This window comes from Diachasma alloeum, unplaced genomic scaffold (assembly GCF_001412515.2).
Source record: "Diachasma alloeum isolate Michigan unplaced genomic scaffold, Dall2.0 Dall_scaffold_00339, whole genome shotgun sequence".
In the NCBI taxonomy this organism is placed as follows: Eukaryota; Metazoa; Arthropoda; class Insecta; order Hymenoptera; family Braconidae; genus Diachasma; species Diachasma alloeum.
In genome coordinates this window covers 973,689-998,661 of record NW_021680478.1, presented here as the reverse complement: position 1 = coordinate 998,661, position 24,973 = coordinate 973,689, and the positions used below count along the sequence as shown (strand labels likewise).

Genomic DNA, 24,973 nt, shown 5'->3' with positions numbered 1-24,973 from the left:
CCAAATAAAGGCTTCCAACCAGCATTTCTGTCCTCCAGGTCCATTCTCGCCCCAAAAACATCACAAATCGTCCGATTCAACTCATCACCTCCATGAAATTCACTCAATTCTAACGACAATAGACACTAATCACAGTAAAGACTCCACAAGCGACTGCTTGTGGCCAAACAGACGCCTCCGGCCGGCGTTCTGAGTCCTCTGGGCACCTCCAACTCCACTATTTACAACAAAAACACGCTAATGTCCTTGTCACAGCACTCAGTCCCCACGGAAACCCATCGCGGACCCCTTTGTTCTCGTTCGAATCCAACACCGGGCACACGCACTCCACCGGTCGCCGATTAACGTGAATTTTCATGTCTCGCGGAGCCTCCGTCGGGTTTTGGAGGGAAAGACTGAACTGAATTGACTCGCGTCCAACATGGCTTCACCTTGGAGGGGCTGCCCGCGCAAGCGCAGCCCCTCCGTTCTACTGCGCAGGCTCAGACCAGTCCCTCAACTGCGTATGCGTCATCTAGATGAGTTGCTTTGTCTCATAGTTGGGACGCCAGCAACACGAGGGCGTGTTTTTTACGATAGAAAAGGATATTTGAATTCAACTGAGGGCTTCAACGTTTCAATTATTATATTTCGAGACCACCTGGAGTCAACATTAATTCAACATTTATCGACAGTTAGATTCTAGCGTCAATTCAATCAGTTATTAACAACAAGTGACTTTGTGAGGTTATAAAAAACTTATGAAACTTTTGAGTATCGCTCGAACATCTCCTTGGTCCATCGTTGGGGTTTAAGTTGTTGTTGTGGAGGGTTCAATCCGGTAATGGGAGTTTGTTGAAGTGACTCAGGGCGTTCGCCACTGAGGCTAGCACCAGGTTGTACAGGGGGTGAATTATTTCGACAGAGTTTTGGTGCTTTCTGCCGACTATTAGAGGGGTTGGCGAGTTCTGGGCTATGGAGAGACCGCTCAGGCCGTAACATGTGTGGTAAATGTCCCGGTTTCTGTGGACAAATTAATAATTAAGAATAATTAAAGGACAAAGGTGAAGCAAAGTGAAGTGAAGTGAATAAGTGTTGGGTGAAAAATGTAAAGTGGGGCTTTTTGATCGGCAATATCTCGACAACGGCTGAGTGAAATTCAAAAATTTTTCTTTCGTTGAAGGTTTTTTTCGCATCTTTAAAATGAGCTTTGACTCGTCCAAAGTGAACCGGTGAGATCAGAGATATTGACGATGAAAGCAAGGAGGTTTATTTGGTGTCTTGTGTTTTGTAACTCTGGGGGATGGAACAACTGTGGAAAGTGAGTGATTGTGCAGTGGCTGGGTGTTTACTTCTCTGGCTTGTCGAGGAGGCCGCCGTAGGGGTGCTGACAGCAGATGAGTAAGTACTCTTGGAGGGCTGCCTGATCAAACAGCCAGTAGTTGGTATTTGGTAGATTAGCTTCGTTAGATAAAATAGCGTGGATCAGGGGGAAAGAGGCACCCTGCCAGAAGGAGTAACAACCGTCGACTAGTTTGTTCGTTCTTCCTTGGAAACCACCTTCCAACTGCATTTGTTTATTTACTAGCCATCGCTGAATGAGAAACGGAAGATTTAACATTCTGTTCGTCATGTTGGTGAAAAACGAATACTTCATTGAGTTTTTTGTGAATATCTTCGTAATTAAGCGAGATAGGAAAATTTTTGTGAGGACCTTTTTTGTAGAGGAAAACGAGAACTACAAAAAAGGTTCTTACGTATATCTTCCTATCTCCCATAGGTTTTGAGATATCGAGCAAAAACAAATCTTGAAGTTGAAAAATTAAATTTTTGGACTCAACTGCAGTCTTTGGGCAATATCTTTGGATCTAAGGGAGATGGCGAAATTCTTGTAATGACCTTTTTTGTAGAGGAAAAAGACATCTACAAAAAAGGTTCTCGCGTGTATTTGGCTATCTCCCATAGGTTTTGAGATATCGAGTAAAAACAAATCTTGAAGTTGAAAAATTAAATTTTTGGACTCAACTACAGTCTTTGGGCAATAACTCTGGATCTAAGGGAGATAGCGAAATTCTTGTAAGGTCCTTTTTTGTAGAGGAAAAGGAGATCTACAAAAAAAGGTTCTCACGTATATTTTGCTATCTCCCATAGGTTTCGAGATATCGAGCAAAAACAAATCTTGAAGTTGAAAAATTAAATTTTTGGACTCAACTGCAGTCTTTGGGCAATATCTCTGGATCTAAGGGAGATGGCGAAATTCTTGTAAGGACCTTTTTTGTAGAGGAAAAGGAGATCTACAAAAAAGGTTCTTACGTATATTTTGCTATCTCCCATAGGTTTTGAGATATCGAGCAAAAACAAATCTTGAAGTTGAAAAATTAAATTTTTGGACTCAACTGCAGTCTTTGGGCAATATCTCTGGATCTAAGGGAGATGGCGAAATTCTTGTAAGGACCTTTTTTGTAGAGGAAAAGGAGATCTACAAAAAAGGTTCTTACGTATATTTGGCTATCTCCCATAGGTTTTGAGATATCGAGCAAAAACAAATCTTGAAGTTGAAAAATTAAATTTTTGGACTCAACTGCAGTCTTTGGGCAATATCTCTGGATCTAAGGGAGATGGCGAAATTCTTGTAAGGACCTTTTTTGTAGAGGAAAAGGAGATCTACAAAAAAGGTTCTTACGTATATTTTGCTATCTCCCATAGGTTTTGAGATATCGAGCAAAAACAAATCTTGAAGTTGAAAAATTAAATTTTTGGACTCAACTGCAGTCTTTGGGCAATATCTCTGGATCTAAGGGAGATGGCGAAATTCTTGTAAGGACCTTTTTTGTAGAGGAAAAGGAGATCTACAAAAAAGGTTCTTACGTATATTTGGCTATCTCCCATAGGTTTTGAGATATCGAGCAAAAACAAATCTTGAAGTTGAAAAATTAAATTTTTGGACTCAACTGCAGTCTTTGGGCAATATCTCTGGATCTAAGGGAGATGGCGAAATTCTTGTAAGGACCTTTTTTGTAGAGGAAAAGGAGATCTACAAAAAAGGTTTTTTGTAGAGGAAAAGGAGATCTACAAAAAAGGTCTTTACAGGAATTTCGCCATCTCCCTTAGATCCAGAGATATTGCCCAAAGACTGTAGTTGAGTCCAAAAATTTAATTTTTCAACTTCAAGATTTGTTTTTACTCGATATCTCAAAACCTATGGGAAATAGCCAAATATACATAAGAACCTTTTTTGTAGAGGAAAAGGAGATCTACAAAAAAGGTCCTTACAAGAATTTCGCCATCTCCCTTAGATCCAGAGATATTGCCCAAAGACTGTAGTTGAGTCCAAAAATTTAATTTTTCAACTTCAAGATTTGTTTTTACTCGATATCTCAAAACCTATGGGAAATAGCCAAATATACATAAGAACCTTTTTTGTAGAGGAAAAGGAGATCTACAAAAAAGGTCCTTACAAGAATTTCGCCATCTCCCTTAGATCCAGAGATATTGCCCAAAGACTGTAGTTGAGTCCAAAAATTTAATTTTTCAACTTCAAGATTTGTTTTTACTCGATATCTCAAAACCTATGGGAAATAGCCAAATATACATAAGAACCTTTTTTGTAGAGGAAAAGGAGATCTACAAAAAAGGTCCTTACAAGAATTTCGCCATCTCCCTTAGATCCAGAGATATTGCCCAAAGACTGTAGTTGAGTCCAAAAATTTAATTTTTCAACTTCAAGATTTGTTTTTACTCGATATCTCAAAACCTATGGGAAATAGCCAAATATACATAAGAACCTTTTTTGTAGAGGAAAAGGAGATCTACAAAAAAGGTCCTTACAAGAATTTCGCCATCTCCCTTAGATCCAGAGATATTGCCCAAAGACTGTAGTTGAGTCCAAAAATTTAATTTTTCAACTTCAAGATTTGTTTTTACTCGATATCTCAAAACCTATGGGAAATAGCCAAATATACATAAGAACCTTTTTTGTAGAGGAAAAGGAGATCTACAAAAAAGGTCCTTACAAGAATTTCGCCATCTCCCTTAGATCCAGAGATATTGCCCAAAGACTGTAGTTGAGTCCAAAAATTTAATTTTTCAACTTCAAGATTTGTTTTTACTCGATATCTCAAAACCTATGGGAAATAGCCAAATATACATAAGAACCTTTTTTGTAGAGGAAAAGGAGATCTACAAAAAAGGTCCTTACAAGAATTTCGCCATCTCCCTTAGATCCAGAGATATTGCCCAAAGACTGTAGTTGAGTCCAAAAATTTAATTTTTCAACTTCAAGATTTGTTTTTACTCGATATCTCAAAACCTATGGGAAATAGCCAAATATACATAAGAACCTTTTTTGTAGAGGAAAAGGAGATCTACAAAAAAGGTCCTTACAAGAATTTCGCCATCTCCCTTAGATCCAGAGATATTGCCCAAAGACTGTAGTTGAGTCCAAAAATTTAATTTTTCAACTTCAAGATTTGTTTTTACTCGATATCTCAAAACCTATGGGAAATAGCCAAATATACATAAGAACCTTTTTTGTAGAGGAAAAGGAGATCTACAAAAAAGGTCCTTACAAGAATTTCGCCATCTCCCTTAGATCCAGAGATATTGCCCAAAGACTGTAGTTGAGTCCAAAAATTTAATTTTTCAACTTCAAGATTTGTTTTTACTCGATATCTCAAAACCTATGGGAAATAGCCAAATATACATAAGAACCTTTTTTGTAGAGGAAAAGGAGATCTACAAAAAAGGTCCTTACAAGAATTTCGCCATCTCCCTTAGATCCAGAGATATTGCCCAAAGACTGTAGTTGAGTCCAAAAATTTAATTTTTCAACTTCAAGATTTGTTTTTACTCGATATCTCAAAACCTATGGGAAATAGCCAAATATACATAAGAACCTTTTTTGTAGAGGAAAAGGAGATCTACAAAAAAGGTCCTTACAAGAATTTCGCCATCTCCCTTAGATCCAGAGATATTGCCCAAAGACTGTAGTTGAGTCCAAAAATTTAATTTTTCAACTTCAAGATTTGTTTTTACTCGATATCTCAAAACCTATGGGAAATAGCCAAATATACATAAGAACCTTTTTTGTAGAGGAAAAGGAGATCTACAAAAAAGGTCCTTACAAGAATTTCGCCATCTCCCTTAGATCCAGAGATATTGCCCAAAGACTGTAGTTGAGTCCAAAAATTTAATTTTTCAACTTCAAGATTTGTTTTTACTCGATATCTCAAAACCTATGGGAAATAGCCAAATATACATAAGAACCTTTTTTGTAGAGGAAAAGGAGATCTACAAAAAAGGTCCTTACAAGAATTTCGCCATCTCCCTTAGATCCAGAGATATTGCCCAAAGACTGTAGTTGAGTCCAAAAATTTAATTTTTCAACTTCAAGATTTGTTTTTACTCGATATCTCAAAACCTATGGGAAATAGCCAAATATACATAAGAACCTTTTTTGTAGAGGAAAAGGAGATCTACAAAAAAGGTCCTTACAAGAATTTCGCCATCTCCCTTAGATCCAGAGATATTGCCCAAAGACTGTAGTTGAGTCCAAAAATTTAATTTTTCAACTTCAAGATTTGTTTTTACTCGATATCTCAAAACCTATGGGAAATAGCCAAATATACATAAGAACCTTTTTTGTAGAGGAAAAGGAGATCTACAAAAAAGGTCCTTACAAGAATTTCGCCATCTCCCTTAGATCCAGAGATATTGCCCAAAGACTGTAGTTGAGTCCAAAAATTTAATTTTTCAACTTCAAGATTTGTTTTTACTCGATATCTCAAAACCTATGGGAAATAGCCAAATATACATAAGAACCTTTTTTGTAGAGGAAAAGGAGATCTACAAAAAAGGTCCTTACAAGAATTTCGCCATCTCCCTTAGATCCAGAGATATTGCCCAAAGACTGTAGTTGAGTCCAAAAATTTAATTTTTCAACTTCAAGATTTGTTTTTACTCGATATCTCAAAACCTATGGGAAATAGCCAAATATACATAAGAACCTTTTTTGTAGAGGAAAAGGAGATCTACAAAAAAGGTCCTTACAAGAATTTCGCCATCTCCCTTAGATCCAGAGATATTGCCCAAAGACTGTAGTTGAGTCCAAAAATTTAATTTTTCAACTTCAAGATTTGTTTTTACTCGATATCTCAAAACCTATGGGAAATAGCCAAATATACATAAGAACCTTTTTTGTAGAGGAAAAGGAGATCTACAAAAAAGGTCCTTACAAGAATTTCGCCATCTCCCTTAGATCCAGAGATATTGCCCAAAGACTGTAGTTGAGTCCAAAAATTTAATTTTTCAACTTCAAGATTTGTTTTTACTCGATATCTCAAAACCTATGGGAAATAGCCAAATATACATAAGAACCTTTTTTGTAGAGGAAAAGGAGATCTACAAAAAAGGTCCTTACAAGAATTTCGCCATCTCCCTTAGATCCAGAGATATTGCCCAAAGACTGTAGTTGAGTCCAAAAATTTAATTTTTCAACTTCAAGATTTGTTTTTACTCGATATCTCAAAACCTATGGGAAATAGCCAAATATACATAAGAACCTTTTTTGTAGAGGAAAAGGAGATCTACAAAAAAGGTCCTTACAAGAATTTCGCCATCTCCCTTAGATCCAGAGATATTGCCCAAAGACTGTAGTTGAGTCCAAAAATTTAATTTTTCAACTTCAAGATTTGTTTTTACTCGATATCTCAAAACCTATGGGAAATAGCCAAATATACATAAGAACCTTTTTTGTAGAGGAAAAGGAGATCTACAAAAAAGGTCCTTACAAGAATTTCGCCATCTCCCTTAGATCCAGAGATATTGCCCAAAGACTGTAGTTGAGTCCAAAAATTTAATTTTTCAACTTCAAGATTTGTTTTTACTCGATATCTCAAAACCTATGGGAAATAGCCAAATATACATAAGAACCTTTTTTGTAGAGGAAAAGGAGATCTACAAAAAAGGTCCTTACAAGAATTTCGCCATCTCCCTTAGATCCAGAGATATTGCCCAAAGACTGTAGTTGAGTCCAAAAATTTAATTTTTCAACTTCAAGATTTGTTTTTACTCGATATCTCAAAACCTATGGGAAATAGCCAAATATACATAAGAACCTTTTTTGTAGAGGAAAAGGAGATCTACAAAAAAGGTCCTTACAAGAATTTCGCCATCTCCCTTAGATCCAGAGATATTGCCCAAAGACTGTAGTTGAGTCCAAAAATTTAATTTTTCAACTTCAAGATTTGTTTTTACTCGATATCTCAAAACCTATGGGAAATAGCCAAATATACATAAGAACCTTTTTTGTAGAGGAAAAGGAGATCTACAAAAAAGGTCCTTACAAGAATTTCGCCATCTCCCTTAGATCCAGAGATATTGCCCAAAGACTGTAGTTGAGTCCAAAAATTTAATTTTTCAACTTCAAGATTTGTTTTTACTCGATATCTCAAAACCTATGGGAAATAGCCAAATATACATAAGAACCTTTTTTGTAGAGGAAAAGGAGATCTACAAAAAAGGTCCTTACAAGAATTTCGCCATCTCCCTTAGATCCAGAGATATTGCCCAAAGACTGTAGTTGAGTCCAAAAATTTAATTTTTCAACTTCAAGATTTGTTTTTACTCGATATCTCAAAACCTATGGGAAATAGCCAAATATACATAAGAACCTTTTTTGTAGAGGAAAAGGAGATCTACAAAAAAGGTCCTTACAAGAATTTCGCCATCTCCCTTAGATCCAGAGATATTGCCCAAAGACTGTAGTTGAGTCCAAAAATTTAATTTTTCAACTTCAAGATTTGTTTTTACTCGATATCTCAAAACCTATGGGAAATAGCCAAATATACATAAGAACCTTTTTTGTAGAGGAAAAGGAGATCTACAAAAAAGGTCCTTACAAGAATTTCGCCATCTCCCTTAGATCCAGAGATATTGCCCAAAGACTGTAGTTGAGTCCAAAAATTTAATTTTTCAACTTCAAGATTTGTTTTTACTCGATATCTCAAAACCTATGGGAAATAGCCAAATATACATAAGAACCTTTTTTGTAGAGGAAAAGGAGATCTACAAAAAAGGTCCTTACAAGAATTTCGCCATCTCCCTTAGATCCAGAGATATTGCCCAAAGACTGTAGTTGAGTCCAAAAATTTAATTTTTCAACTTCAAGATTTGTTTTTACTCGATATCTCAAAACCTATGGGAAATAGCCAAATATACATAAGAACCTTTTTTGTAGAGGAAAAGGAGATCTACAAAAAAGGTCCTTACAAGAATTTCGCCATCTCCCTTAGATCCAGAGATATTGCCCAAAGACTGTAGTTGAGTCCAAAAATTTAATTTTTCAACTTCAAGATTTGTTTTTACTCGATATCTCAAAACCTATGGGAAATAGCCAAATATACATAAGAACCTTTTTTGTAGAGGAAAAGGAGATCTACAAAAAAGGTCCTTACAAGAATTTCGCCATCTCCCTTAGATCCAGAGATATTGCCCAAAGACTGTAGTTGAGTCCAAAAATTTAATTTTTCAACTTCAAGATTTGTTTTTACTCGATATCTCAAAACCTATGGGAAATAGCCAAATATACATAAGAACCTTTTTTGTAGAGGAAAAGGAGATCTACAAAAAAGGTCCTTACAAGAATTTCGCCATCTCCCTTAGATCCAGAGATATTGCCCAAAGACTGTAGTTGAGTCCAAAAATTTAATTTTTCAACTTCAAGATTTGTTTTTACTCGATATCTCAAAACCTATGGGAAATAGCCAAATATACATAAGAACCTTTTTTGTAGAGGAAAAGGAGATCTACAAAAAAGGTCCTTACAAGAATTTCGCCATCTCCCTTAGATCCAGAGATATTGCCCAAAGACTGTAGTTGAGTCCAAAAATTTAATTTTTCAACTTCAAGATTTGTTTTTACTCGATATCTCAAAACCTATGGGAAATAGCCAAATATACATAAGAACCTTTTTTGTAGAGGAAAAGGAGATCTACAAAAAAGGTCCTTACAAGAATTTCGCCATCTCCCTTAGATCCAGAGATATTGCCCAAAGACTGTAGTTGAGTCCAAAAATTTAATTTTTCAACTTCAAGATTTGTTTTTACTCGATATCTCAAAACCTATGGGAAATAGCCAAATATACATAAGAACCTTTTTTGTAGAGGAAAAGGAGATCTACAAAAAAGGTCCTTACAAGAATTTCGCCATCTCCCTTAGATCCAGAGATATTGCCCAAAGACTGTAGTTGAGTCCAAAAATTTAATTTTTCAACTTCAAGATTTGTTTTTACTCGATATCTCAAAACCTATGGGAAATAGCCAAATATACATAAGAACCTTTTTTGTAGAGGAAAAGGAGATCTACAAAAAAGGTCCTTACAAGAATTTCGCCATCTCCCTTAGATCCAGAGATATTGCCCAAAGACTGTAGTTGAGTCCAAAAATTTAATTTTTCAACTTCAAGATTTGTTTTTACTCGATATCTCAAAACCTATGGGAAATAGCCAAATATACATAAGAACCTTTTTTGTAGAGGAAAAGGAGATCTACAAAAAAGGTCCTTACAAGAATTTCGCCATCTCCCTTAGATCCAGAGATATTGCCCAAAGACTGTAGTTGAGTCCAAAAATTTAATTTTTCAACTTCAAGATTTGTTTTTACTCGATATCTCAAAACCTATGGGAAATAGCCAAATATACATAAGAACCTTTTTTGTAGAGGAAAAGGAGATCTACAAAAAAGGTCCTTACAAGAATTTCGCCATCTCCCTTAGATCCAGAGATATTGCCCAAAGACTGTAGTTGAGTCCAAAAATTTAATTTTTCAACTTCAAGATTTGTTTTTACTCGATATCTCAAAACCTATGGGAAATAGCCAAATATACATAAGAACCTTTTTTGTAGAGGAAAAGGAGATCTACAAAAAAGGTCCTTACAAGAATTTCGCCATCTCCCTTAGATCCAGAGATATTGCCCAAAGACTGTAGTTGAGTCCAAAAATTTAATTTTTCAACTTCAAGATTTGTTTTTACTCGATATCTCAAAACCTATGGGAAATAGCCAAATATACATAAGAACCTTTTTTGTAGAGGAAAAGGAGATCTACAAAAAAGGTCCTTACAAGAATTTCGCCATCTCCCTTAGATCCAGAGATATTGCCCAAAGACTGTAGTTGAGTCCAAAAATTTAATTTTTCAACTTCAAGATTTGTTTTTACTCGATATCTCAAAACCTATGGGAAATAGCCAAATATACATAAGAACCTTTTTTGTAGAGGAAAAGGAGATCTACAAAAAAGGTCCTTACAAGAATTTCGCCATCTCCCTTAGATCCAGAGATATTGCCCAAAGACTGTAGTTGAGTCCAAAAATTTAATTTTTCAACTTCAAGATTTGTTTTTGCTTGATATCACAAAACCTATGGGAGATAGCAAAATATACGTGAGAACCTCTTTTGTAGATCTCTTTTTCCTCTACCAGAATTCTTTACAAGAATTTCGCCATCTCCCTTAGATCCAGAGGTATTGCCCAAAGACTAGTTTGAGTCCAAAATTTCAACTTTTCAACTTCAAGATTTGTTTTTGCTCGATATCTCAAGACCTATGGGAGATAGTCAAATAGACGTGCGGACCTTTTTGTGGAGGAAAAGGAGATCTACAAAAAAGGTCCTTACAAGAATTTCGCCATCTCCCTTAGATCCAGAGATATTGCCCAAAGACTGCAGTTGAGTCCAAAAATTTAATTTTTCAACTTCAAGATTTGTTTTTGCTCGATATCTCAAAACCTATGGGAGATAGCAAAATATACGTAAGAAACTTTTTTGTAGATCTCCTTTTCCTCTGCAAAAAAGGTCCTCACGTCTATTTGCCTATCTCCCATAGGTTTTGAGCTATCCAGCAAAAACAAATCTTGAAGTTGAAAAGTTAAAATTTTGGACTCAAACTAGTCTTTGGGCAATACCTCTGGATCTAAGGGAGATGGCGAAATTCTTGTAAAGAATTCTGGTAGAGGAAAAAGAGATCTACAAAAGAGGTTCTCACGTATATTTGGCTATCTCCCATAGGTTTTGAGATATCGAGCAAAAACAAATCTTGAAGTTGAAAAATTAAATTTTTGGACTCAACTACAGTCTTTGGGCAATATCTCTGGATCTAAGGGAGATGGCGAAATTCTTGTAAGGACCTTTTTTGTAGATCTCCTTTTCCTCTACAAAAAAGGTTCTTATGTATATTTGGCTATTTCCCATAGGTTTTGAGATATCGAGTAAAAACAAATCTTGAAGTTGAAAAATTAAATTTTTGGACTCAACTACAGTCTTTGGGCAATATCTCTGGATCTAAGGGAGATGGCGAAATTCTTGTAAGGACCTTTTTTGTAGATCTCCTTTTCCTCCACAAAAAGGTCCGCACGTCTATTTGACTATCTCCCATAGGTCTTGAGATATCGAGCAAAAACAAATCTTGAAGTTGAAAAGTTGAAATTTTGGACTCAAACTAGTCTTTGGGCAATACCTCTGGATCTAAGGGAGATGGCGAAATTCTTGTAAAGAATTCTGGTAGAGGAAAAAGAGATCTACAAAAGAGGTTCTCACGTATATTTTGCTATCTCCCATAGGTTTTGTGATATCAAGCAAAAACAAATCTTGAAGTTGAAAAATTAAATTTTTGGACTCAACTACAGTCTTTGGGCAACANGTTACTCGATATCTCAAAACCTATTGGAGATAGCCAAATATACGCTAGAACCTTTTTTGTAGATCTCTTTTTCCTCTACAAAAAAGGTCCTTACAAGAATTTCGCCATCTCCCTTAGATCCAGAGATATTGCCCAAAGACTGCAGTTGAGTCCAAAAATTTAATTTTTCAACTTCAAGATTTGTTTTTGCTCGATATCTCAAAACCTATGGGAGATAGCAAAATATACGTAAGAAACTTTTTTGTAGATCTCCTTTTCCTCTGCAAAAAAGGTCCTCACGTCTATTTGCCTATCTCCCATAGGTTTTGAGCTATCCAGTAAAAACAAATCTTGAAGTTGAAAAGTTAAAATTTTGGACTCAAACTAGTCTTTGGGCAATACCTCTGGATCTAAGGGAGATGGCGAAATTCTTGTAAAGAATTCTGGTAGAGGAAAAAGAGATCTACAAAAGAGGTTCTCACGTATATTTTGCTATCTCCCATAGGTTTTGTGATATCAAGCAAAAACAAATCTTGAAGTTGAAAAATTAAATTTTTGGACTCAACTACAGTCTTTGGGCAATATCTCTGGATCTAAGGGAGATGGCGAAATTCTTGTAAGGACCTTTTTTGTAGATCTCCTTTTCCTCTACAAAAAAGGTTCTTATGTATATTTGGCTATTTCCCATAGGTTTTGAGATATCGAGTAAAAACAAATCTTGAAGTTGAAAAATTAAATTTTTGGACTCAACTACAGTCTTTGGGCAATATCTCTGGATCTAAGGGAGATGGCGAAATTCTTGTAAGGAATTCTTGTAGAGGAAAAGGAGATTTACAAAAGAGGTCCTCACGTATATCTTGCTATCTCCCACAGGTTTTGAGATATCGAACAAAAACAAATCTTGAAGTTGAAAAATTAAATTTTTGGACTCAAGTACAGTCTTTGGGCAATATCTCTGGATCTAAGGGAGATGGCGAAATTCTTGTAAGGACCTTTTTTGTAGATCTCCTTTTCCTCTACAAAAAAGGTTCTTATGTATATTTGGCTATTTCCCATAGGTTTTGAGATATCGAGTAAAAACAAATCTTGAAGTTGAAAAATTAAATTTTTGGACTCAACTACAGTCTTTGGGCAATATCTCTGGATCTAAGGGAGATGGCGAAATTCTTGTAAGGACCTTTTTTGTAGATCTCCTTTTCCTCTACAAAAAAGGTTCTTATGTATATTTGGCTATTTCCCATAGGTTTTGAGATATCGAGTAAAAACAAATCTTGAAGTTGAAAAATTAAATTTTTGGACTCAACTACAGTCTTTGGGCAATATCTCTGGATCTAAGGGAGATGGCGAAATTCTTGTAAGGACCTTTTTTGTAGATCTCCTTTTCCTCTACAAAAAAGGTTCTTATGTATATTTGGCTATTTCCCATAGGTTTTGAGATATCGAGTAAAAACAAATCTTGAAGTTGAAAAATTAAATTTTTGGACTCAACTACAGTCTTTGGGCAATATCTCTGGATCTAAGGGAGATGGCGAAATTCTTGTAAGGACCTTTTTTGTAGATCTCCTTTTCCTCTACAAAAAAGGTTCTTATGTATATTTGGCTATTTCCCATAGGTTTTGAGATATCGAGTAAAAACAAATCTTGAAGTTGAAAAATTAAATTTTTGGACTCAACTACAGTCTTTGGGCAATATCTCTGGATCTAAGGGAGATGGCGAAATTCTTGTAAGGACCTTTTTTGTAGATCTCCTTTTCCTCCACAAAAAGGTCCGCACGTCTATTTGGCTATCTCCCATAGGTCTTGAGATATCGAGCAAAAACAAATCTTGAAGTTGAAAAGTTGAAATTTTGGACTCAAACTAGTCTTTGGGCAATACCTCTGGATCTAAGGGAGATGGCGAAATTCTTGTAAAGAATTCTGGTAGAGGAAAAAGAGATCTACAAAAGAGGTTCTCACGTATATTTTGCTATCTCCCATAGGTTTTGTGATATCAAGCAAAAACAAATCTTGAAGTTGAAAAATTAAATTTTTGGACTCAACTACAGTCTTTGGGCAATATCTCTGGATCTAAGGGAGATGGCGAAATTCTTGTAAGGACCTTTTTTGTAGATCTCCTTTTCCTCCACAAAAAGGTCCGCACGTCTATTTGACTATCTCCCATAGGTCTTGAGATATCGAGCAAAAACAAATCTTGAAGTTGAAAAGTTGAAATTTTGGACTCAAACTAGTCTTTGGGCAATACCTCTGGATCTAAGGGAGATGGCGAAATTCTTGTAAAGAATTCTGGTAGAGGAAAAAGAGATCTACAAAAGAGGTTCTCACGTATATTTTGCTATCTCCCATAGGTTTTGTGATATCAAGCAAAAACAAATCTTGAAGTTGAAAAATTAAATTTTTGGACTCAACTACAGTCTTTGGGCAATATCTCTGGATCTAAGGGAGATGGCGAAATTCTTGTAAGGACCTTTTTTGTAGATCTCCTTTTCCTCTACAAAAAAGGTTTTCACGGACATTTCGCTATCTCTCATAAATTTCGAGATATTTACCGAAATTGATGATCAAATGATAAATACCAATAACGAAGGTAAATGACACATGTGAGTCTTCCCAAGAAGTACAAGCGAAGCCAATCCACAATAGGTATATCCCCCGTGAGCCTCCATCCCTGGACACCCTCCGAAACCACCCTCCCAGGTCTGACATCGGGCTATCCACTGCTCGGTATTTTTGAAGAGCGATGGCGTGTAAACATTCGTTAATTTAGCAACAGCAATTGCACAGTAGACTCCTCTTATGTCTACCTCTCCGTCCCTGTGCATGCTGAAGCTACCGTCCTCGTATTTCACAGATTTCAGGAATTTATACAGCGATTCTCTGTCAGAAAATAGAACCAAACGAAAGTAGATTAGGTTTAATTAATTTGTTTGTTTATTTATTCATGCTTTTTTTTATACTTAGTAAACCTAAAACAGGGTTTCGAAGCTTAAATTAAGAAAAACAATAACAAATTTTTTTTTGGTTTGAATTGCGGCAAAGAGTGGTTTTTTCGACAGTTTAATTTTTTCCCACTCTCCCCTATGATATTGAAATGGGTAGAAAGGGGAAAAATGGGTGAAATAGGTAAAGGGAAAAAAGGGGATTTGCGAGTGATCAGACTAGCCGGACTAACCGATCGATCGCCTCATACGCTTCCCTAGTCTCAATGATACAGAGTGCTGAGACAGCAGCATAAGTGGACGCCAGGTGGGGATATTGACCTGGACCACCCCCGAATCCTCCCTCTGGGTCCTGGCATTTCGATAAAAACTGAACGATTTTCTGGTACTCATCGACCTCCAATCGCTCTCCGAGGATTTGAAGGGCGTGCAGGCCCCAGTAGCATAACCAGGGTCTGCTGCAGTCTAAACACTTGAACGAAAGCAATAAATTAACAAAACATTCACTAGTTGTTCCCAGTAAAATCCAAAATATCTCCAGAACTACTGGCTTTGTTGTAAAATGTCAGATTAGGTTTTTTGTAGGAAATTTTTTCAGCTGCTAAAAAGATTCTCTAATATTTTTCTATTGATCGACTAGTTTCTGAGATATCTCCATTTTTCTCAAAAATAACATCAAATAATTTTTTCGTTACACCACCAAAACTAGTAGTATTACCAAACCTAATGGATTTATCAAAAAATGTCAAATCAACTTTTTTATAGAGAATTTTCCCAGCTACAAAAAAGATTGAATCATATTTTTCGATAGACCCACTAGTTGCCAAGATATCCTCATTTTCCCTGGACAGAAAACCGAATTTCTTCTTCTGCACTAAATCCTGATACTTACTTCATAAGCTGCTGAAATATTAATCAAAGATTTCTTTAAAAATCCGATGTGTCGACTTTTCGTCAACAATGGCTCTCTGTTGAGATTATACAGTTTGAGGACATCTCCTTCGACCTTCTCCTGGAGGAAAAAAAAAAAAAAAATAGATGAATAATGCCAAAAGCTAATTGACAAAGTAATCAAGGAGGAATGCATTTTTTCGAGTTAAATACCTGTTCTCTGGATGTCACTGTCTCAACGCCTTCAGTGTCGTGGGCTGCCTCCCGAAGTTTTGAATACATCCTCACCGATTCCTCTTCCTCAGCATCATAAAATTCCGTTTTCCACATATTATAAATTAACCCAATTAACCTTGGACTCTCAATTCCACAGAACTTCCAGAGATAATCGAAGAGATTATTTGTTTTTCACTCTGTTTCGTGTGATTAGGTTCTCTCCAGTTTATCCATTTTTGTGCATTATCGGAGGTATTGGTACAGCAGGTTTCTATAATTCTCCGGTACAACAGACGATGATATTGCCGATATTCTTCGATAATCATAATAACACTGATTAGATTTAAGGGCTTCCATCCCTCCCATCTGTTGCTCATCACACTCCTCAATATGCGAATTATTCATTCGAAAAACGTCTTTCGTTTATTGTTTATCTAAAAGTGATGAAATTACTGGGTTGAGACGAGTGTTGAGGTCTTTTTGGGTACGTATTACTCATCTCATTGAGGTTATACCTCAGCATAAACAACGGTTTATTTTGAACTCGATTTGGAATCTAGAGGAAATGATTCCAAAGGGATTATCTCAGTATATTAAATTAAAACGAATTGACTTGATAGGATTCTGACTAGATGGGAATTTACGTAATTATCGTTATTTATTTGTTGATGATTATCTGCGGGTGGAGGCCTTCTGAGGTTTGTTGTAAACAAATTTCATTCAATCGTATTTCAATTGTAATTAATTGAGTTAATTCACTTTGTGGATAGATAATTCATCAATTGTTCAAGTCAACTCATGTTTTGCGAAATTTTCTAGTCGTTTTTCATTGTTCAATTGTTTGAAGAATTAATGTGCATGAATTAATGAGAGAAGAGAATTATTCTTATGGTTTTTAGGGGTGCCCTCCCTGTGAAATTCTGCCATTTTCATCGAGTGATAAATAAATTGCACTCAATAGGATTTCAATTCTAATTAATTGAACTGTTGTAGTTGATTTACCTTTTGGGTATACATTTTCGCAATTATTAATGTCAATCCATGATAATTTGCAAAATTCTTCATTCGTTTTTAACTGTTGAGTTATTTAAAGAATCAATGTTAATGAATTAATGAGAAAAGAGAATTATTCTTTTCACTGCATTTATTACAAATTCCATTTTCATCAAGTAATAAATAAATTCCATCCAATAGGATTTCAATTCCAATTAATTGAACTATCAATTCCCCTTTTGAATAGATAATTCATCAATTATTCAAGTCAATTCACAATAATTTCCGAGCTTCCACTCATCTCCATGTCCCCCTTCAACAGAAACAACCAACCGTCCTCACTTCCAAGAGTATGATCCACCGCGAGGTAACCAATGAATAAAATCCTCCAGAAAGTATCTGAGAGAGAAGTTGGCTGTGAATTTCCCACAAATAACCTAGAAATCCTAAACTTCTACGGTACTGAGGCCGGATTCATCTGGAACGAGGACAAACTCCTGATATTTCCCTATCACCCAGACTCCACGTCTGACGAGGAAGTGCAGATAATCGACTCAGGCCCTCTAAAGTCCCATAAATTAACAGCTCCAAAGCCCATCAAAACCATCTGCAGTTACTCAGGCCGAGTGTTCATCGTTTGCGAGCCGACAGGGATCTACAAGCTCTCGGACAAGTACAAATTCGTGGTCCTCAGTACAACTGGGATAGGGCTGGGCTGCGAGGTGCACCAGGTGCTCACCCCCACAAGGGGCTGGCTCTATCTAGCTGACAAAATAACAAAAAAATCAAAACACTTGTTTCAACTGTCTGAGAATGTAAACTATCGGGATTACGATGGGGTGATTGTCTACGACTTGAGACAGATATTGTTCTGTGCCAGTGGTGATGATGATAATAAATCCTGCTTGATCACCAGTGGAAAGAAACTTTACAAATTGATTGATGAGAGAGTGACGATTATTCACGTGGAGAGTAATTTTATCACTGACATTCTAGCCGTTAAGAGAGACCAAAGAGACTTTGGTGTGGGGTTGATTACTGAGGGTAATTATCTCGTTTTATTACTGCCAGATGAAGATACGAGAAAGCTGATGCCCTTGAGGAAGTTGTGTTATGATGGAGACATCGTAGCTTTAACAATTTACTTTCCAAGGGCTTCTACTGATCAATTGTGGTGCTTTCACACTAATGGACACAATATTTATCACAGGAGAGTGTGTATAGACTGTTCTGGACTTGACAGAAACGAAAATGTCGAGGTTGTCTTCACATCGAACGAGAGGATAATAAATTGTCTGAGGCCTCGTGGGGATGGGATTCTGATGCTCTCAGATGGTCAATTGACGGAGTTTGAGATAATGAAGATGGGGAGGGACGGGGAGAAGAGGGAGTTTAATACTCTGAAGGAGGATATGATCAGGAATACGAATATCATTGTTGATAAGATTTGCGAGAGGGCGAAGGAGCTGGAACTGGTGAACAAGGGGATTGCTGTGGCCCAGGGCAGATTGGAGAGGATCAGTGCTTATGCCCATAAGCAGAAGACTCAGTACTCCCCAGCTGTGAGGATCTTGAGGGTAGGGGGGAGACAATATCTGGAGGTCAAGCTGGAGGGACTGCCTCTGGACAGCCAGGTATTCGTTAATGTTGTCATTGAGAGTCAGAGACTGTTCGCTTCGAAGGTGGTTTGCGATCGTGTGACGACTCTGGAGGTTCCTCTGGAGATTGGAAATCTGGGGGAAGTGGAGAAGTTCGATGTGAGGATTGACCTGGTGGCGGCTCAGTGTGAAACTCAATTGTGGTGCATTTTGAATAATTATGGTGTGGATTCTAGTAAAGTTCTGGGGGGCGAGGGCTCTTGTAGGGCGGCTACGGACAGGGAGAACTTGCTGACTGCTAAACTTAGTACTTTGAGGAGTTTGATGGAGAAGAAGAGTGTTGATGATGTCAAGTTGAGGTATATTAAGAAGAGTATTAGGAAGGAAATGAGAGACTGATGTTTGTTGGTTTTTCGCAAAAGGTTTTTGTAACAGATTCTTCCAGTTTATCAATTGCGGTGCTTTCATACTGACGGACACAATATTTATCACAGAAAAGTATAGTAGTAGGTTTTGTAACGAATTCGTTCAGTTCATACGTTATAAAAATGGATTTATAAACAGAAATGTCTTGAATTTCTCGATGATTTTGTTACGTTCATGGGACTCTTGGTGATGGGGGGGAGGAACCATCTGGAGATTGGACTAGAGGGACTATCTCAAGTATTTGTTAATGTTATGTGACGACTCTCAAAGTTTTTCTGGAGATTAGGAATCTGGGGGAAATGCAGAAGTTCGATGTGAGGATTGACCTGATGGCGACGCAGTGTGAAACTCAATTGTAGTGCATTTTGAATAATTATGGTGTGGATTCTAGTAAAGTTCTGGGGGGCGAGGGCTCTTGTAGGGCGGCTACGGACATGGAGAACTTGCTGACTGCTAAACTTAGTACTTTGAAGAGTTTGATTGAGACGAAGAATATTGTTGTTGTGAAGTTGAGGTATATTAAGAAGAGTATTAAAAAGGAGATGTGGGACTGATGTTTGTTGGGTTTTTGTACGAGGTTTTGCAACAGATTCTTTCAGTTTATACGTTACTTTGATTATATAAATGGATTTATATACAGAACCGTCTTGAAATTTTCAATTTTCAATTCTTTTTTTTTTCATCTTAATGAGAAAAAATTCTCTTCGGATTCGTTAAAGTTCTGGTGACAGACATGCGCTTTCCCAGTAATTTTGTCATGTTCATGAGACTCTTCCACTGTTGATTGGCAGGGGACTCGTACACGTGTATATCCTCGGTCTTCTGTGCCACAATTTGGCGAAGCATGCTCGAAAATTCTCGGAAAATGCGCCGTACAGCAGTGGATTGACAACAGTATTGAGTTGCGCAATAATGAGCGCCCAGATGAAGTGATGGGATTTCAGAAAGAAATCAGTGTCCTCTGTTGGTCTATGTCCATCCACGTAAATTAGTAGCATTATGATTGTAATTGGTAGCCACATCGCCAGGACAACAATCACATTGAGGAGGAGAATTCTGACAACTTTTAGATGTCTGTGCAATCGAATTTCTTCACTCTGTGAGAGACTTCCGGTCCGTCCTTGACGACCCGTAATTGATGTACCGGAATATTTTCTTCCTGCCCAAGCTACTAGACCCAAACTTCCAATTACCGATAATTCAGAATCTCGTCGGGTGCCGGGGGCCTCGGTTGTCTGTGCAAATTGAATTTTTACGTTAATTTTGAGTCTAGGGGGAGACTATGAGTTTACAAAATCGTGGGATATTGGAGTGAGATTTCGAAAACGAATCGTTAGTGCTAAAAAAATTGATTGTTTATTGTTCATTCGCCCCGCAGATGGTTAAAATGTTAAAAATAGTCCAAGGCCTCCAATTTGTAAGCTACAAAGGTTTTTTTTCCAAATTTTGTAAAAAATGTGTACAATAACAATTATATACGAATTAGTTTTTTGAAATTTGACTCCTACACAGCTAATTTTGTTTTGTTTTAATACAAAAAAATGCGCCATTCATGTGAAATAAACAGAAAAATGATCCTTAGAATATTTCAAATATATTCTCGATTCTTTCAGAAATATTTTTCGGGCTATTTTACATGAATGGTGCAATTTTTTATTAAAATAATAAGGACATTAGCTGTGTAGGAGTTGCATTTCAAAAAATTAATTCGTAATTGTTATTGCACATATTTTTATAAAAATTTTGAAAAAAAACCTCTGTAGCTCAAAAATTGGAGGCCCTGGAGTATTTTAAACATTTTAAGCGTTTGTGGGGTTAACGAACGATAAACAATTAGTTTTTTGCACTAATTATTTGTTTTTAGAAAAATAAAATCGATGTTCAATGTATGAGAAATCTCATTCCAATCGCCCGCGACTTTTAACACTCATAGTAGTCTCCCCTTGAAAATTCCATTCCATTTGAACATTTTCATTCTTTCAACATTCTATTCCCATTCGGAATTTTTTCTCAGGTATTATTCACCTGGGAGACACATGGCACCGCCCATCTGCTTCTTGCGTCAATTATCCTCTGGAAAATTTTGTGATAATGGTAGACTAGGAGACACATTGGTAGGAAACAGGCTACTATTACAGTTGGAATGATGAAACAGAGGGACATGTCTACGACTTGGCTGATTGGGAATATCAGGGTGCATATTGTTTTTTTGTCGATTGATTCCTGAAAAATTGGGGAAATCAAGTCAATTAATTAATTGGGCGAGAACTTACGCAGTTTTTAGAGGATGTTAGGGATGAATTCTCCATTCTCATGAATAATCACTCATTAAAACAATTAATATGAGGTATTCCATGTCAAATGAGTCAACGGCTGACCCGCACCCTTTTGGTAATTGATTCAGATTTTTTTCTACGATTAGAGGGCTAGAAAAACTATCAATTTTTTTTCAGATTTTTTCAATAGCCCATTCCGGAGACATAATTTTTTTGGTTTTTTCCGTTTTTTTTTTCAAATAACTCCACTTCTACTCATCCGATTTTGATTTATGACACGTCAAAGTTTTCGATTTTCTGCCATCTATAAGAATTATTTGAGTAATTTTTTTTTTCAACCCCTTGGTGCTCATAATACCGAATTAAAAAACTAAGGTGTTGCAAAACTTGAATTTTCGAAATTATGTCACGTTTTATTTTTCTGTGTCTTTTTCAGTAACTCTTGTAATCAAAGCAAGTATTTTGAGCCGTCATAAATAAAAATCGGCTAAATAGAACCCGAGTTATTGAAAGAAGTGAAAAAAAAAATCACATCTCCGAAATGAGCTGTCGAAAAAATCAAAAAAAAATTGAGGGATAGTTTTTCTAGCCCCTCCAATCGTGAAAAAAATCGACATCAATTTCCAAAAGGGTAAATGAAGGTAATTGAGATGGAAAAGAACAAATCCGCCACACTATGTTATTATTCACCAGAATATCGAAATTCTATTCATTTTTCCGATTTTTCCACTCTCGCAATTTTTACTCGTGATGATTAAAAAGTCGTGTGAAATCTGTGTTTTGATGGGTCGTTAATATTTTTACTAATGAACTCACTAGAGTTGTGAACCAAAGAGCCACTGGAAGAAATAACGTAACTCCCGTTGCCCAAGTTATAGCGCTAGCCACATAAACCCGGGATTTTGATAGTACACTTCTGTACGGTGAGACTGCCAAACATCTGTATCTGTCTATTGATATCAATGTTAAGGTCCACAGTAATACGAATCCACAGACGAGCTGAAAATCGATGAAGAGATTGAAAATGCTAACGGGTATTTTCATCATTTTTCACACATTTTCATCAAACTGTGGATTTATAATTTATGAGTTTATACCTGCGAATAGGGGAGAAATTTACACATTGTTTCTCCTAAACTCCATGACTGGGTGAGTCTGGTGTATGCAACAGCCGGAATGCCAACGGCAAATAATAGATCGGCAACAGCTAAATTAACCAGACAACGATTTGTCGGCGTTTGCATTTCCTTATAGTGGATAATGCATACTATTATGCCTACATTTGTGCCAATCGCTGTGATGAATATGAGGGACAGTACGGTGACCTGTAATCGTTGAGGATTCAGTCTCAGTTGTTCATTTCTAGAATTCACTTTGACAAAATTGAGGAAATTAATTTTTCGATTGTTGTAAATTCAGCCACTTCCGGATATTTCTTATCGCTGTGATAGGGCAATCAACTTCGGGTTCAGGAACCAGCGCAGGAAGTTGTTAGTTTGTCTCGAACATTTGGATTTCTGGTATATTGTCAAATGAAAAATATATGTTCCACGTGAGAATATTTGATGGAGTGGAACAGATTTTTTGGTGGAAACTTTTGTTTGTCCACAAGTAAATTGATTCAACGCGACAAAAGATCTCTTCAGGAAGACGTCAGGGAGGGTGGGGTAAAATGGACACTTGTGACTTTTTTAAAATGTCAAGAACTTATTGAATTGTTGGTGAGATGGAATTATTTATTTTTAGTAAATAGAAAGTACAATTCTTCCCTTTCGTCATAAGCCATGACTGAGATCAATATGGTAAGATAAAGATGTTGGCGAGTTATTAATATTTTTTTAAAAATCAAACGTGTTCATTTCACCCCATCCTCCCCTATGATTTTTCGGCAACTAATTTTTTCTCTCAATGTCAGTTGGGAAATTTTTGGCTTACTTCAAATTTGCTGACATCTCCGCGCTCTCCAAATTCACTGTAGTATGAGAAATAGTATCGGGGCCCCCACTGTTGATCTCTTCCGAACAAATATGAAGTATTCATTTTTATCCTTCTACATTTGGTTCTCTAAAACAATTGTGGATGACATAAAAATTGAATGGAATTAATGTATTAATGAATGAATACGTTGATGGCTATTTTCAGGTGAAATTCCAAGTAAAATTCTTGAAGTACTTTTGAATTTGAATTTAAAAACAATAAATTCCGTGGAAACTTTGTGAATACCTGAAAATTCTGTTCAGTTAAATGTTTCATTTTCGCAAAAAATTACAAAAAATGAAGTCATCATTGAAATATCCGCATTTGTTGATGATTTAAAAAGTCAGTCCACAGATACAAAATTAACGAGAAATTCGATCTCAAAGTCGATTGAAGTTTAAAAATTGACAGGTCTGTAACTAAAATTAAGAATATTCTTCAACACTATAATTACATCAACTCGAATGCCGGATGTAAACCGTGACCAGCAGATTATTGTTCGCTAAACTGCGGCTCTGTGATTTACCGACGCGTGAAAATAGGTAATGTTTACGAGCTTTTTATTCCGTCAACAACGAGGGAAATTCGGGAACTATAACACTTGATTAAATTGGTGCGAAGGCATGACTTCAAAAATTATCAATCATCATTGGATATTTAATCAGAAATCGTTTGGCTTCATGACTCGATTCATTTATCTTTCAATCGACAAATAAGTCAATTATCCATAATTTCTTGAAGTAAATCATCGCAGGAGTCAAATTGTTCGAACGCATGATTTTAAAAATTATCAATCATCATTGGATATTCAACCAGAAATTGTTGGGCTTCACGACTCGATTCATTTACCTTTTAATCGACAAATAAATCAATTATCCACAATTACTTTGAGAAAATCATCGCAGGTGTTACTTGCGGCGGATAAAAAACACAGGGTCACGCTTATTCGTATCTATATCATATTCAACAATAATTCGTGAATCACTCGCTCTGCAAAAAGCACAGACACTCCGTAGCGCATGTTTCCAACTGACTTGCATATCACTCAGGATGATCCGTCAAGCACTTTGACGTCTGCATGGGTGAGAAGCAGTGGGAGTTTCAATGTTTTTCGTCTCAAGAATGATTTCTAGTCTGACTCAATTACTCATCCTCACTGTTTCTACATGTTTAACGGGAATCGCACATTCATTATTTTCACAAGTATCCAGAAATGTCCAAATGCTCTGGGATTTCGTAACAGGTGGACAACATCACCACTATTCTTCCTCTATTTATGCTTCCGGCTCTGGGAATCAAGTCAATAGGAAAATTGGATTTGAGGGTAATTAATCCATAGATGGAGTGATTAAGAGTTTAATGAAGTAATGTCTGGATTAAATGACTAATTTATGAATAAAACAGACAAATAATTTATGAGATGTGATCTAATAAAATTAAATTCACTTTGTTTCTAATCCTCAATATTAAATGAAATGAAAATTTGACTTGGAGTTTGTTCATTACAATCGTAACTATTTACGTTTACAAGTATCTGTCTCATGTGATTATTTTTCTGTACGGAACACATAACTACATCACCATCCTTCATCAAAATGAAAGGATAAAGTGATTAAAAGGATTTAAAGGATTAAATAATTGATTGACAAATAACAAATCAAATAGTTTCTGAGATATGCTTTAATCAAATCAAATTCACCTTGTTTTTGACTCTCAATAAGTACAACAGTTTAACTATACTTTTATGCTGAAATATCTCTCAATATTAAATGAAATGCAAATTTGACTTAGAGTTTGTTCATTACAATCGAAACTATTTACGTTTACAAGTATCTTTCTCATTTAATTATTCTTCTGTACCGAACACATAACTCAACATCACCATACTTCATCAATATAAATTCATATATATTTGTGTTTATATTCTATACGTAGATAACTATTAAGTTTAACATGTTCGCAAACCACTAACATACTCTCGATAAATGATACGCATTTGTTTGATTGAACTT

At 36.2% G+C, this 24,973-nt stretch overlaps 3 protein-coding genes across 5 annotated transcripts; 1 reads left to right on the top strand and 2 right to left on the bottom strand.

Annotated features, from left to right (window-relative positions):
- Window positions 1-610: 610 nt before the first annotated feature.
- On the bottom strand, window positions 611-16,092 carry LOC107040672 (protein farnesyltransferase subunit beta). Its single transcript, XM_015260862.2, has 6 exons — window positions 15,689-16,092; window positions 15,477-15,596; window positions 14,818-15,056; window positions 14,222-14,522; window positions 1,332-1,573; window positions 611-1,002 (listed from the first exon to the last, which is right to left on the bottom strand). The coding sequence occupies exons 1-6, from the start codon at window positions 15,803-15,805 to the stop codon at window positions 813-815; spliced, it is 1,209 nt and encodes a 402-aa protein (XP_015116348.1). The 5' UTR covers window positions 15,806-16,092; the 3' UTR covers window positions 611-812.
- On the top strand, window positions 15,963-19,350 carry LOC107040671. The gene is made up of 2 exons (XM_015260861.2): window positions 15,963-16,175; window positions 17,007-19,350. Exon 2 carries the CDS (start codon window positions 17,059-17,061, stop codon window positions 18,679-18,681), a length of 1,623 nt encoding a protein of 540 aa, XP_015116347.1. The 5' UTR covers window positions 15,963-16,175; window positions 17,007-17,058; the 3' UTR covers window positions 18,682-19,350.
- LOC107040673 (neuropeptide Y receptor type 2) lies at window positions 18,809-24,046 on the bottom strand. Of its 3 annotated transcripts, none has more exons than XM_015260863.2 (6): window positions 23,811-24,046; window positions 22,920-23,048; window positions 22,082-22,309; window positions 21,801-21,983; window positions 20,734-20,931; window positions 18,809-19,943 (listed from the first exon to the last, which is right to left on the bottom strand). In XM_015260863.2, exons 2-6 carry the CDS (start codon window positions 23,022-23,024, stop codon window positions 19,470-19,472), a joined length of 1,188 nt encoding a protein of 395 aa, XP_015116349.1. In that variant the 5' UTR covers window positions 23,025-23,048; window positions 23,811-24,046; the 3' UTR covers window positions 18,809-19,469. The 3 variants fall into 3 exon arrangements, with proteins under 3 accessions (XP_015116349.1, XP_015116351.1, XP_015116350.1); XM_015260865.2 differs by having other exon boundaries at window positions 20,734-20,781; XM_015260864.2 differs by lacking the exon at window positions 23,811-24,046 and having other exon boundaries at window positions 22,082-22,356; window positions 22,920-22,997.
- Between the last annotated feature and the right edge of the window lie 927 nt (window positions 24,047-24,973).